The sequence below is a fragment of the Staurois parvus genome, unplaced genomic scaffold (genome assembly GCF_062004578.1).
Source record: "Staurois parvus isolate SC_StPar_1 unplaced genomic scaffold, SC_StPar_1.0 ptg000796l, whole genome shotgun sequence".
In the NCBI taxonomy this organism is placed as follows: domain Eukaryota; kingdom Metazoa; phylum Chordata; class Amphibia; order Anura; family Ranidae; genus Staurois; species Staurois parvus.
The window spans coordinates 1080001-1094485 of NW_028318592.1; the positions used below are offsets into that span (position 1 = coordinate 1080001).

Here is a 14485-nt window from a genome sequence, read left to right on the forward strand (position 1 = left end):
CCCCTTCCTGCCCAGTGTCATTAGTACAGTGTCAGGGCTTTTTATTAGCACTGATCACTGTATTAGTGTCACTGGGGATGTCAGTGGCAGTTAGTCAGTGGCAGTTAGTCAGCCCCCCCCAGTGTCAAAAAGCCCACCGCAGTTCCTCTATAAGTCGCTTATCGGCGCCATTACTAGTATTTAAAAAAAAAATCCCAGTATGTATCCTGCCATTTGTAAATGCTATAACTTTCATGTAAATCAATTAATTTACACTTATTGAGTTTTTTTTTAGCAAAGACGTTATGACAATATTTGATTTTTTACATTTTTTTACTGGACATGTTTTATAGCAAAAAGTAAAAAACTTTTCTGGCTTTAAAAATCAAAGCCCTGAGCCCATCCAGCACTCTCCTCCCGGCCATTTACGCTTTGTGCACCCGTCCCGTATCTCCCTCTGATGACATAACATCCTATGAAGCTCTAAGCTGGCCATGCACTATGAGAATTTCAGGCCAGTTTTTGATGAACCGGCCAAAATTCACTCCGTAGGTGACCTTGTCGCCACCTTCCCATTGGACATCTGGAAAATTGACAGATCTACATCCAAGGGTTTTTCAGACAGCCAGCACTGGAGATTCGTCCATCTGCACTGTATATCATGGATGGAGGAACCTAAATGAAAAAAATGTAAGATTGTATGGCCAGCTTTTCCTTTCTTTGGACTCTAAGCTGAATGCAATTACGTACCATCAGTCAGCGCATCAGTTTACAGTCCACAGGAAGTGCACATCCAGGGGGGACAACGCTGCTCCAGCTCAGCGAGCCACTCAGGGAACGTTGTCACCCTGGGACAGGAAGTCAAGAAATGGTCAGTAGGAAAAGCACCTCTGCTGACCCCTTTGAAATATTTCATAGTTTAAGCAGTAATAATACAGATTATTATTTTTATTATACAGGATTTATATGACGCCAACAGTTTGCTCAGCGCTTTACAATATAACGGGAGACAATACAGCAACAATACAGTTCAATACAAGAGGGTTAGGAGGGCCCTGATCCTTGGAGCTTACAATCTAACAGGGAGGGGCTAGTGGTACAAAAGGTAGTAACTGTGGGGGATGAACTGGTAGATTGAGTAGAAGATTCCATTATTACCTGAGGGCAGGATAGGCTTCCCTGAAAAAATAGGTTTTCAGAGATCGTCTAAAAGTGAGCAGAGTAGGTGATAGTCTGATAAATTGGGGTAGAGAGTTCCAGAGGATGGGGGAAGCTCTGTAGAAGTCCTGGAGACAAGCATGGGAGGAGGAGACAGGGAAGCTAGAGAGCAGGAGGTTGTGCGAGGAGCGGAGAGGACGGTTTGGGTGATATTTGGAGACAAGATTGGTGATGTAATTTGGGGCAGAGTTATAAATGGCTTTATATGTTGTTGTTAATGTTTTGAATTTTATTCATTGGGCAATGGGAAGCCAGTGGAGGGATTGGCAGAGAGGGATGGAGGACACTGAATGGAGGCCAGCGGAGGGATTGGCAGAGAGGGGTGGAGGACACTGAGTGGAGGCCAGTGGAGGGATTGGCAGAGAGGAGTGGAGGACACTGAGTGGAGGGATTGGCAGAGAGGGATGGAGGACACTGAATGGAGGTCAGTGGAGGGATTGGCAGAGAGGGATGGAGGACACTGAGTGGAAGCCAGTGGAGGGATTGGCAGAGAGGGATCGAGGACACTGAATGGAGGCCAGTGGAGGGATTGGCAGAGAGGGGTCAAGGCTTTGATTCTCTCTTGTGTTACAGGTGAAGTGTTGGTAGAGGAATGTTCGTTGATGAGGAACACCCTATGTCAATGCAAACGCGGGACATACCTGTGTCAGGCCACCATGAACTGCTCGAGGACAGGAACCTGCTCAACCTGTTCAAGGTGACATCAAAAAACATTTTTAACATTTAGGAACAAAAACAATACAGCTTTTTTTCTTCTCTGCCTGGACTAGAGCCAAACAAAACAAATGCTTCTGTATTATTACCATTCATGTCAAAGGTGAATAAACAGAAATTTGGACACAAAAAAAGAAGTTGTATGTAACCCTTTGCTGCCCGTGTAAAGCGGTGCCCGTGGCAAAAAAAAATAAAAAATTAGCGGAGGGCAGACATGACTATGTGAAGAGGACACCTGATGAAGGGGCGCCCTGATGGGGACACCTGATTAAAGGGGGCACTCTGATGGGGCCACCTAATGTAAGGGGGCACTCTGATGGGGACACCTAATGCAAGGGAGCACCCTGATGGGGACACATGATAAAGGGGGCACTCTGATATGGACACCTAATGTAAGGGGGCACTCTGTTGGGGACACCTAATGTAAGGGAACACTTTGATGGGGACTAGAGATGAGCGAATCGAACCAGGCGAACCGGAATTCGAGTCGAATTTCAGGAAATATTCGATTCGCGTCGAAACCGAAATTTTGCCTACTTCGGGTGCGCGAATCGAACATTTCCCGATCAGCCGGCAAAAGTGTCCCTGCAGTGAGCTCCGCTATTTCTGACAGTTCTCTGACAGAAGGAACACATGTTTAGCGGTTGAAACATTGTATCTATTAGTTTACATTTAGGATACAGATGTTTCAACCGCTGTACATGTGAAGAAGCTGTGAGAGAACTGTCAGAAATAGAGGAACTCTGCACATACACTTTTTGCCGGCTTGGAATTATTCTTCTTTTCATCCTACTTCTTCTTCTTCTTCTTCTTCTTCTTCATCCTCATCCTCATCCTCTTCTTCTGAGGATGAGGATGAAGAAAGTAGAAGAAGTAGGATGAAAAGAAGAATAATTCCAAGCCGGCAAAAAGTGTATGTGCAGAGTTCCTCTATTCTGCAGATACACTTAGAGGAGCTCTGCAGATACACTTAGAGGAGCTCTGCACATACACTTTTTGCCTGTTTGGAATTAATCTTATTTTCATCCTACTTCTTCTTCTTTTTCTTCTTCTTTATCCTCATCCTCAGAAGAAGAAGAAGAGGATGAAGAAGAAGAAGAAGTAGGATGAAAATAAGAATAATTGCAAGCCGGCAAAAAGTGTATGTGCAGAGTTCCTCTATTCTGCAGATACACTTAGAGGAGCTCTGCAGATACACTTAGAGGAGCTCTGCACATACACTTTTTGCCGGCTTGGAATTAATCTTATTTTCATCCTACTTCTTCTTCTTCTTCTTCATCCTCATCCTCAGAAGAAGAAGAAGAGGATGAGGATGAAGAAGAAGAAGAAGAAGTAGGATGAAAATAAGAATAATTCCAAGCCGGCAAAAAGTGTATGTGCAGAGCTCCTCTAAGTGTATCTGCAGAGCTCCTCTAAGTGTATCTGCAGAATAGAGGAACTCTGCACATACACTTTTTGCCGGAAATCGCTGTATGGAGGGAATGTCCCAGAACTGTCATAAATAGACTATTTCTGACAGTTCTGGGACATTCACTCCATACAGCTGTTTCAACCGCTGTATAGAGGGAATGTCATGGAACTGTCAGAAATAGACTATTAATGACAGTCTATTTCTGACAGTTCCATGACATTCCCTCCATACAGCGGTTGAAACAGCTGTATGGAGTGAATGTCCCAGAACTGTCAGAAATAGACTATTTATGACAGTTCTGGGACATTCACTCCATACAGCTGTTTCAACCGCTGTATGGAGGGAATGTCATGGAACTGTCAGAAATAGACTATTAATGACAGTTCTGGGACTGTCCTTCCATGCAGCGGTTGAAACATTGTATCTATTTGTTTCCATAAATGGATCCATTTATGGAAACAAATAGATACAATGTTTCAACCGCTGTATGGAAGGACAGTCCCAGAACTGTCATTAATAGTCTATTTCTGACAGTTCTATGACATTCCCTCCATACAGCGGTTGAAACAGCTGTATGGAGTGAATGTCCCAGAACTGTCAGAAATAGACTATTTATGACAGTTCTGGGACATTCACTCCATACAGCGGTTGAAACATTGTATCTATTTTTTTCCATAAATGACATTCTGCAGATACACTTAGAGGAGCGCTGCAGATACACTTTTTGCCGGCTTGGAATTATTCTTATTTTCATCCTACTTCTTCTTTTTCTTCTTATGAGGATGAGGATGAAGAAGAAGAAGTAGGATGAAAATAAGATTAATTCCAAGCCGGCAAAAAGTGTATCTGCAGCGCTCCTCTAAGTGTATTTGCAGAATGTCATTTATGGAAAAAAATAGATACAATGTTTCAACCGCTGTATGGAGTGAATGTCCCAGAACTGTCATAAATAGTCTATTTCTGACAGTTCTGGGACATTCACTCCATACAGCTGTTTCAACCGCTGTATGGAGGGAATGTCATGGAACTGTCAGAAATAGACTATTTCTGACAGTTCTGGGACTGTCCTTCCATACAGCGGTTGAAACATTGTATGTATTTGTTTCCATAAATGGATCCATTTATGGAAACAAATACATACAATGTTTCAACCGCTGTATGGAAGGACAGTCCCAGAACTGTCATTAATAGTCTATTTCTGACAGTTCTATGACATTCCCTCCATACAGCGGTTGAAACAGCTGTATGGAGTGAATGTCCCAGATCTGTCAGAAATAGACTATTTATGACAGTTCTGGGACAATCACTCCATACAGCTGTTTCAACCGCTGTATGGAGGGAATGTCATGGAACTGTCAGAAATAGACTATTAATGACAGTTCTGGGACTGTCCTTCCATACAGCGGTTGAAACATTGTATGTATTTGTTTCCATAAATGGATCCATTTATGGAAACAAATACATACAATGTTTCAACCGCTGTATGGAAGGACAGTCCCAGAACTGTCAGAAATAGTCTATTTCTGACAGTTCTATGACATTCCCTCCATACAGCGGTTGAAACCGCTGTATGGAGTGAATGTCCCAGAACTGTCAGAAATAGACAGAAACTGTCACAGAACTGTCCTTCTTCTCATCCTTCTCCTTCTTCTCATCCTTCTTCTCATTCTTCTTCTCATCCTTCTCCTTTTTCTCATCCTTCTCCTTCTTCTCATCCTTCTCCTTCTTCTCATCCTTCTTCTCATCCTTCTCCTTCTTCTCATCCTTCTCCTTCTTCTCCTTCTTCTCATCCTTCTCCTTCTTCTCATCCTTCTCCTTCTCCTTCTTCTCATCCTTCTCCTTCTTCTCATCCTTCTCCTTCTCCTTCTTCTCATCCTTCTCCTTCTTCTCATCCTTCTCCTTCTCCTTCTTCTCATCCTTCTCCTTCTCCTTCTTCTCATCCTTCTCCTTCTCCTTCTCCTTCTTCTCATCCTTCTCCTTCTTCTCATCCTTCTCCTTTTCCTTCTCCTTCTTCTCATCCTTCTCCTTCTCCTCATCCTTCTCCTTCTCCTTCTTCTCATCCTTCTCCTTCTTCTCATCCTTCTCCTTCTCCTTCTTCTCATCCTTCTCCTTCTCCATCTTCTCATCCTTCTCCTTCTTCTCATCCTTCTCCTTCTCCTTCTTCTCATCCTTCTCCTTCTCCTTCTTCTCATCCTTCTCCTTCTCCTTATTCTCATCCTTCTCCTTCTTCTCATCCTTCTCCTTCTCCTCATCCTTCTCCTTCTTCTCATCCTTCTCCTTCTTCTCATCCTTCTCCTTCTTCTCATCCTTCTCCTTCTTCTCATCCTTCTCCTTCTCCTCATCCTTCTCCTTCTTCTCATCCTTCTTCTCATCCTTCTTCTCATCCTTCTCCTTCTCCTTCTTCTCATCCTTCTCCTTCTTCTCATCCTTCTCCTTCTTCTCATCCTTCTCCTTCTTCTCATCCTTCTTCTTCTCATCCTTCTCCTTCTCCTTCTTGTCATCCTTCTTCTTCTCATCCTTCTCCTTCTTCTCATCCTTCTCCTTCTCCTTATTCTCATCCTTCTCCTTCTCCTTCTTCTCATCCTTCTCCTTCTCCTTCTTCTCATCCTTCTCCTTCTTCTCATCCTTCTCCTTCTCCTTCTTCTCATCCTTCTCCTTCTCCTTATTCTCATCCTTCTCCTTCTTCTCATCCTTCTCCTTCTCCTCATCCTTCTCCTTCTTCTCATCCTTCTCCTTCTTCTCATCCTTCTCCTTCTTCTCATCCTTCTCCTTCTCCTCATCCTTCTCCTTCTCCTTCTTCTCATCCTTCTCCTTCTTCTCATCCTTCTTCTCATCCTTCTCCTTCTCCTTCTTCTCATCCTTCTCCTTCTTCTCATCCTTCTCCTTCTTCTCATCCTTCTCCTTCTCCTTCTTCTCATCCTTCTTCTTCTCATCCTTCTCCTTCTCCTTCTTCTCATCCTTCTTCTTCTCATCCTTCTCCTTCTCCTTCTTCTCATCCTTCTCCTTCTTCTCATCCTTCTCCTTCTCCTTCTTCTCATCCTACTCCTTCTCCTTCTTCTCATCCTTCTCCTTCTTCTCATCCTTCTCCTTCTCCTTCTTCTCATCCTTCTCCTTCTCCTTCTTCTCATCCTTCTCCTTCTCCTTCTTCTCATCCTTCTCCTTCTTCTCATCCTTCTCCTTCTCCTTCTTCTCATCCTTCTCCTTCTCCTTCTCATCCTTCTCCTTCTTCTCATCCTTCTCCTTCTCCTTCTTCTCATCCTTCTCCTTCTCCTTCTTCTCATCCTTCTCCTTCTTCTCATCCTTCTCCTCCTTCTCATCCTTCTCCTTCTCCTTCTTCTCATCCTTCTCCTTCTCCTTCCTCATCTCCAAGGGCATTTAAATTAAAGGTACAGTGTTCTGCACTAATTTAAAGGCTCTCTGAAGCCTAGAAACCCTTTTTATAAGTCATCTTCGTAGCGGAGAAATTCGCATCGAATCGAATTTCATACTGGAATTCGCCGAATCAGCCGAATCGAATTTTTCATTTCTTCGCTCATCTCTAATGGGGACATCTGATGAAGGGGTGCCCTGATGGGGACACCTGATGTAAGGGGACACCCTGATGGGGACACATGATTAAACGGGGCACTCTGATGGGGCCACCTAATGTAAGGGGGCACTCTGATGGGGACACCTAATGTAAGGGAGCACTCTGATGGGGCCACCTGATTTAAGGGGGACCACTGATGGGAACACCTGATTAAAGGGTGCAACTCTGATGGGGCCACCTAATGTAAGAAGCAACTCTGATGGGGACACTGATGTAAGGGGGCACTCTGATGGGGATACATGATTAAAGGGGGCACTCTGATGGGGCCACCTAATGTAAGGGGGCACCCTGATGGGGACACCTAATGTAAGGAAGCACTCTGATGGGGACATCTGATGTAAGGGGGAACACTGATGGGAACACCTGATTAAAGGGTGCACTCTGATGGGGACACCTGATGTAAGAGGGCACTCCGATGGGGACACTGATGTAAGGGGGCACTATGATAGGGACAACTGATGTAAGAGGGCACATTAATGGGGACACCTGATATAAGGGGGGCACTGTGATGAAGACACCCCATGTAAGTGGGGCACTCTGATAGAGGGGCCTGATATAAATATTGTTGAAATTCTATGCAAATTGTACATTCCTTCTTTTTTGACATACAATGAGTACATATAGACTGGGATCTGAGTCATAGCACAAACATGAGATTCAGACCTGGAAGAACATTTTACTGACCTGACCTTGTTGGATTCTAGTTCGGTGCCCCTGCTTTATATGTTGTATAGACTATTGTTTGTAGAATATTGCTATATTTAAACATTGTATAGATTATTATTTGTAACATATATCTATATTTATGTATGTGTTTTATTGACTTTATTTCTTGTACAATTATATAATTATATGTGTGTTATTACTTTTACCATTTCATGACAGTAAGATAGTCTATTAGATTAAGGGGTGTATGTATAAAACGTTTATTGTGCACATGTGCAGACAACTGCCCATTTAGAATGAAAATTGCTTTCTTTGATATGTGTAGTTTCTATATCCTCAATGAAGTATTCCATAAATACCTTAATCAAGAAAAAAAAATGCATTATGGCCGCTAGATGGCACGGACGACGGCAATGGAAATGCATCAGAAAAGCATGTTGTGTATATGCATGTATGCATGTAGTGTTTTGATGCCTGTTTGATGCAGTTTGCATTTTAAATCTGCCTAGCAACAAGAAAAATTAAAAAAAAAGAAAAGCAAAACGCATAAAAAATGCGTAAAAAATGCAGGTGCAAATACTCAAAACGCAATGCAGAAACGGCTCAAACGCAACCTGCATAGGTGTGAACCCAGCTTCATATAAAACCCCAAATACCTAAATAAGTCTTTATTTTATTTTTTCTCTCCACAGTTTTTAGTCGACTCCAATGACCCTCAGGGACACCCTGGTTTATAGACAGCTGCCTCTAAAATTTAGATTTAAAGCCTTATATTTTGGATCCAGCACTTTACCAACACACCTAGGTGTCTATTTATAAAACATCCATTGCACAAAGGCCAGAAGCATTGGGGCAGGCTCAATGAAATGTCCAATAATTTTTGCAAGAGATTATTGCCCTTGTCGTCAGCTCCATCTAGTGGCCAAAATATGGTATCTTATTTTGAAACACCTCAATGAGAAAACAATATCACAGTTTGACCACTAAAGATGAAGAAACAGGCAATAATCTCTTTAAAAAATGACTGCACATTTTTTTGTTCAGCATGCACAAATGTTTCTGTGTCTTTTTTTAGAAATGAATCCCCTAATCCTCTATTGCGGGGTCCCCTAACTTTTCAAACAAAGGGCCAGTTTAGCATGCTGCAGACTTTAGGGGGGCTGGATTGTGGCCAGTAGGAGTAGTACATTTCCTGGCATCAGTTGGAGTAAACAATGCCCTATCATTGGTGTCAGTGGGATGAATGCTCATTACATTGGTGGTCAGTGGGAGGAATAGTGTCCTATCATTGGTGTCAGTGGGAGGAATAGTGTTCCATCGTTGGTGTCAGTGGGAGAAATAGTGCCCCATCGTTGGTGTCAGAGAAAAGAATAGTGCCCCATCATTAGTGCCCCATCGTTGGTGTCAGTGGGAGGATTAGTGCCCTGTTGTTGATGTCAATAGGAGGATTAGTGCCCCATCATTGGTGTCAGTGGGAGGAATAGCACCCCATCCTTGATGCGAGTGGGAGGAATAGTGTCCCATCATTGGTGTCAGTGGGAGGAATAGTGCCCCATCATTGGTGTCACTGGGAGGAATAGTGCCCCATCATTGGTATCAGTGGGAGGAATAGTGCTCCATCATTGGTGTCAGTGGAATGAATAGTGCCCCATCATTGGTGTTAGTGGGAGGAATAGTGCCCCATCATTGGTGTCAGTGGGAGGAATAGTGTCCCATCATTGGTGTCAGTGGGAGGAATAGTGTCCCATCATTGGTGTCAGTGGGAGGAATAGTGTCCCATCAATGGTGTCAGTGGGAGGAATAGTGTCCCATCATTGGTGTCAGTGGGAGCAATAGTGTCCCATCATTGGTGTCAGTGGGAGGAATAGTGCCCCATCATTGGTGTCAGTGGGAGGAATAGTGCCCCATCATTGGTGTTAGTGGGAGGAATAGTGTCCCAGAATTTTTGTCAGTGGGAGGAATAGTTCCCCATTACTGATGTCAGTAGGAAGAATAGTGCCCCATCATTGGTATCAGTGGGAGGAATAGTGCCCCAATACTGGTGTCAGTGGGAGGCATAGTGCCCCATTACTGATATCAGTGGAAAGAATAGTGCCCCATCATTGGTGTCAGTGGGAGAAATAGTGCCCCATCCTTGATGCGAGTGGGAAGAATAGTGCTCCATTGTTGGTATTATTAGGAGGAATTGTGTGCCATTGTTGGTGTCACTGGAAAGAAGAGCGCCCCATCGTTGGGGTCAGTGCAGAAATGATTATCCAATTCTTGATGTCAGTAGGAGAAGTAGCGCCCAAATGGCCTGACAAAGGCAAGCAAAGGGCCATAGTATGGAGACCCTATTATATGTGACCAGGCAGTTACCACCAGATGCAATGTTCGGCCTTGCAGGCCCACTAACCTTGGTTTCCTCTGTATTGTAGTTGCCCGGAGGGACAAGAAATCAAATATCAATGTAACGCCACGGCCGATACAGCTTGTGAGGCTCCCTTGCTCCATTCATGTAAGTCGCAGTCATTGTAACCTCATGAGTTCTTCCAAGGGCCATGTTTATATAAGTCAGCTGATAATTGATACCATGCGTGTTTTTTTTTTCGAATTATTTATGGACACCCCTCATGGAAGGTTGCAATCAGGGGCGGACTGACAACTCATGAGGCCCCCGGGCAATAGGGGATCATGGGGCCCCTCTGTCCTTGCCCAAACTCAAAAAAGCCTATGAAAAAGGTACCAGGGGCATCTCATGGGGCCCCCTACTGACCCCGGGCTCTCGGGCAGTGCCCGAGTTTCCAAATGGTCAGTCTGCCCCTGATTAGGTAACACTAATGTGTTTTTGTAGTGCTTTTTGCAGAAACGCACTATTGTCCATGTAACATGGTTTCCGATGGGACATGTTAACATTTATGCTTTTTTGAGTTGCTGAGTTTTTGGAAAGGGACGGGGACTTTTTTTAAAAGCAAATAGCAGAGTTTTTGCTACAATGAAGTTCAATGAAGAAGCTGCTGAAATGCATGGTAGCGCGTTTTTGCTGCGTTCTGCATTTTTATTCTGCCCAGCAACACAAACAATTCCACTTTAACAAAAAAAAGAGATGAACAAAACGGTTAAAACGTGTAAAAAACGCATGTAGAAAAACGCAAACCAAACTGCGAAAAGCACTGGAGAAAGCATCAAACGCAAAATGCATATATGTGAACGGAGTCTTAATAGTTCTTGAATGGTAGTTTCACCCTTCACCCTCACTCAGCTACCCCCTCATCACCCCTCTCCCGCGGCCCCACCACTGCTCTGACCTCCTCTTCCACCCCACCCTACATTCCTCATACTGAAGCTCCCCCCACACTCCGCACCTTTGACCTTACTACCATCGAGGAAGTCTCCAAGATCCTCTCTGATGCCCGCCTCACCACCTGCCCCCTCGACCCTGTCCCCTCACAACTCCTATGACCTTCCTCCTCCTCCATCCTACGCTCCCTCACCCACATCTTCAATCTCTCCCTCTCCTCAGGCACTTTCCCCTCCCCTCTGAAACATGCACACATCACCCCCATACTTAAAAAGCCCTCCCTGGACCCCAATGACCCGAACAACCTCAGACCCATCTCCCTGCTCCCATTTACATCTAAACTCCTCGAGCGCCTAGTCTACACCCGCCTATGCTCTCACCTCAACGACAACAACCTCCTCGATCCCCTACAGCCCAGCTTCCGTCCCCTACACTCCACCGAAACTGCCTTACTCAAACTCTCCAACGACCTGCTAACCGCCAAAGCTAATGGCCACTATTCAGTGCTCCTACTCCTTGACCTCTCTGCGGCCTTCGACACAGTCGACCACCCCCTCCTCCTCAAAATACTACACTCCCTCAGCCTCAGAGATTCTGCTCTCTCCTGGCTCTCATCCTACCTGTCACAACGCTCCTTCAGCGTTACCTATAATGCTACCACCTCCCCCTCACTCCCCCTCTCTGTTGGGGTCCCTCAAGGCTCTGTCCTCGGGCCCCTTCTCTTCTCCATCTATACCTCCTCCCTTGGCCAACTCATACACTCTCACGGCTTCAACTACCACCTCTATGCCGACGACACACAAATCTATCTCTCAACCCCCCACCTCACCCCCTTGGTCTCAGCCCGAATCACACACCTACTGAGCGACATATCAGACTGGATGTCGCTCCACTTCCTTAAATTGAACCTCTCCAAAACCGAGTTTCTTGTCTTCCCCCCAGCCCAGACACCACCCCCCATTGATTTCTTTGTCACATCCAACAACGCTACCATCAAACCCGCCCTGCAGGCCAGAGTACTTGGTGTCATTCTGGACTCCAACCTATCCTTCCAGCCCCAAGTCCAATCTTTAACAAACTCATGCAGACTCCACCTCCGCAACATCGCCAAAATCCGCACGTTCCTAACCCCAGAAACCACTAAACAGCTCATCCACTCCCTCATCATATCACGACTCGACTACTGCAACTCCCTCCTCACTGGCCTGCCTCGCCGCTGGCTATCCCCGCTTCAGTCGATCCTGAATACGGCTGCCAGACTCATTCACCTTTCCAACCGCTCTGTCTCCGCCACCCCCCTCTGCCAATCCCTCCACTGGCTTCCGATTGCGCAACGGATCAAATTCAAAATCCTAACGCTGACGTACAAAGCTGTCCACCATACTGCCCCGAACTACATCACTGACCTAATATCCAAGTACCGCCCAACACGCACACTCCGCTCCTCACAAGACCTCCTTCTCTCTAGTTCCCTGGTCTCCATCTCCCATGCCCGCCTCCAGGACTTCTCCAGGGTGTCACCCATCCTCTGGAACTCCCTGCCCCAACCCATCAGATTATCACCTACTCTCCTCTCCTTTAGGCGCACCCTGAAAACCCATCTCTTCAGGGAAGCCTACCCCACCCCCTGCTAACTTGCCGACCTCCTCCACTCTTCCTACCACTCCATCCCCCACAGCTATCTCCTCCTGTGCCACCATCCCCTCCCTCCTAGATTGTAAGCTTGAAATAGCAGGGCCCTCAATCCCCTCATGTTTTGCATTGTATTGGTATTGTTCTGTCACATGTTCTGTCCCCCTTTGTAATGTACAGCGCTGAGCGAACCATTGGCGCTTTATAAATACTGTATAATAATAATAATAAGGGTGTCCTTAGAAATAAATGAGGTTGTCCTACAGGCCAAGCTGTCCCATCATCTCCAAGCTGTACATATGAATCTTCTCCAGGTCTGAAGACACAATAATTTAATTCTCTTCTTGTGTTTATTGGAATTTTATGTTTCCTGTAATGCTGATTTTATAAAAAAAATTTTTTTTTTTATTTTCTAAATCTAGCCATCCAGAACTGGCAACAAACAGGTATGACTAACGGATGCAGAAATAATACCGCTCTTATTTCTATTACACTGCCTTTATTTATAATATGTGCCGATAATTAAAGAAGAGCTCCACCAAGACAGGAACTTTTACCCTCCATCCTATTTCAAATGTAGGCCAGTGTTGGGACATTGTTTATTTATTTATTTATTTAAAGTATTTATATAGCGCCATCAATTTACGCAGTGCTTTACATATATATTGTACATTCACATCAGTCCCTAACCCTCAAGGGGCGTACAATCTAAGGTCCCTAACTCACATTCATACATACACATATTAGGGACAATTTAGACAGGATCCAATTCACCTACCAGCATGTCTTTGAACTGTGGGAGGAAACTGGAGTACCCAGAGGATACCCACACAGGCACCGGGAGAACATGCAAACTCCAGGCAGGTGGTGCCATGGTTGGGATTCAAACCAACGACCCTAGTACTGCCAGGCGGAAGTGCTTGAAGCTGTTCTTTAAAGTGGTTCTAAACCTCAGACATGAAATATGAACAAAGCATATCCCCCTATAGTGTGTACTTGTCTCAGTCCGGAGCACTATAGGGTCGATTTACTAAAGGCAATTAGACTGTGTACTTTTGCAAAGTGCAGTTGCTCCAGAGCTTAGTAAATGAGCAGAAGCTCTGCTGACTTTTGTCATCCAATCACATTCAAGCAAAAATGCTGTTTTCTTTTTTATTTTCCTTGCATGTGATTTGATGTTCTTTGAAAAGTGTAGCTTTACCTCATTTACTAAGCTCTGGAGCAACTGCACTTGCCAAGTGCACAGTCTATTTGCCTTTAGTAAATCAACCCCTATGTGTCATTTCTGTCTGCTACCTCCTTACTCAGCTATTAGTATGAATCACTTCAGACAAATTTTCCTGACACCGAGCGAAAGAAGGTGACAGGGGATGGATCCCCAGAACACAGCCTGCGACTGACAGCCTCATCTCTGTTCCTGTGTGCTGTGTGAAAGGGGGGCGTCTCTTCCCTCCAAGCAGCTCTCAGAGCTCTTCTCATTGATCTCTGCAGAGTGTGATTTCAGCTCTCCGCCCCCTTTTTTCTGAACTCTAAGACAAGCTTTAAAATTCAGCACTTTGAACAGATGTAGAGAAGACTGAAGATAAACAGGTACAACTTCTGTAGGAGGGTTTGTTTCATCTCTGTGTATTACCAGTCACTTCACGGGGTGTATGGAAGGGTTTACAACCGCTTTAAACATGCCTGGTTGAAGAAAAGCCCCCAACAGTGCCATACAATCTGGGTGACAAGTAATAGATCCTGAACAGATGAATTACCTCCAGTGAACCTCGCCCCCCACTGTTCATGTAGCTTCTGTTTGTCAGCATTAGGTCTGAACCCCAATGATTTCAGTAGGGACTCATCTGACACCCAAAAATATGAATAAGAAACTGCCATGTAAAAAACAATGTCTAGAGGCCGGTTCACACCACAATTTCTGTGTTCCGGATACTTTTCTGCATGCACATTTTTGTTGCATTTTTTAATGTATTTTTGATGCGTTTCAGTGTGTTTT

General features: G+C 44.7%; 1 protein-coding gene across 1 annotated transcript in view; it reads left to right on the forward strand.

Moving 5' to 3' along the window:
• LOC149444249 (uncharacterized) overlaps positions 1 to 13030 on the forward strand; it is a 33687-nt gene extending 20657 nt beyond the window's left edge. Inside the window, exons 4-6 of the mRNA XM_089654749.1 lie at positions 1771 to 1894; positions 9995 to 10074; positions 12912 to 13030. Of these exons, the coding sequence (XP_089510875.1) occupies positions 1771 to 1894; positions 9995 to 10074; positions 12912 to 13015 (308 nt within the window). The 3' untranslated portion in view covers positions 13016 to 13030. The remainder of the gene's footprint in view (positions 1 to 1770; positions 1895 to 9994; positions 10075 to 12911) is intronic.
• The last annotated feature ends 1455 nt before the right edge of the window (positions 13031 to 14485 follow it).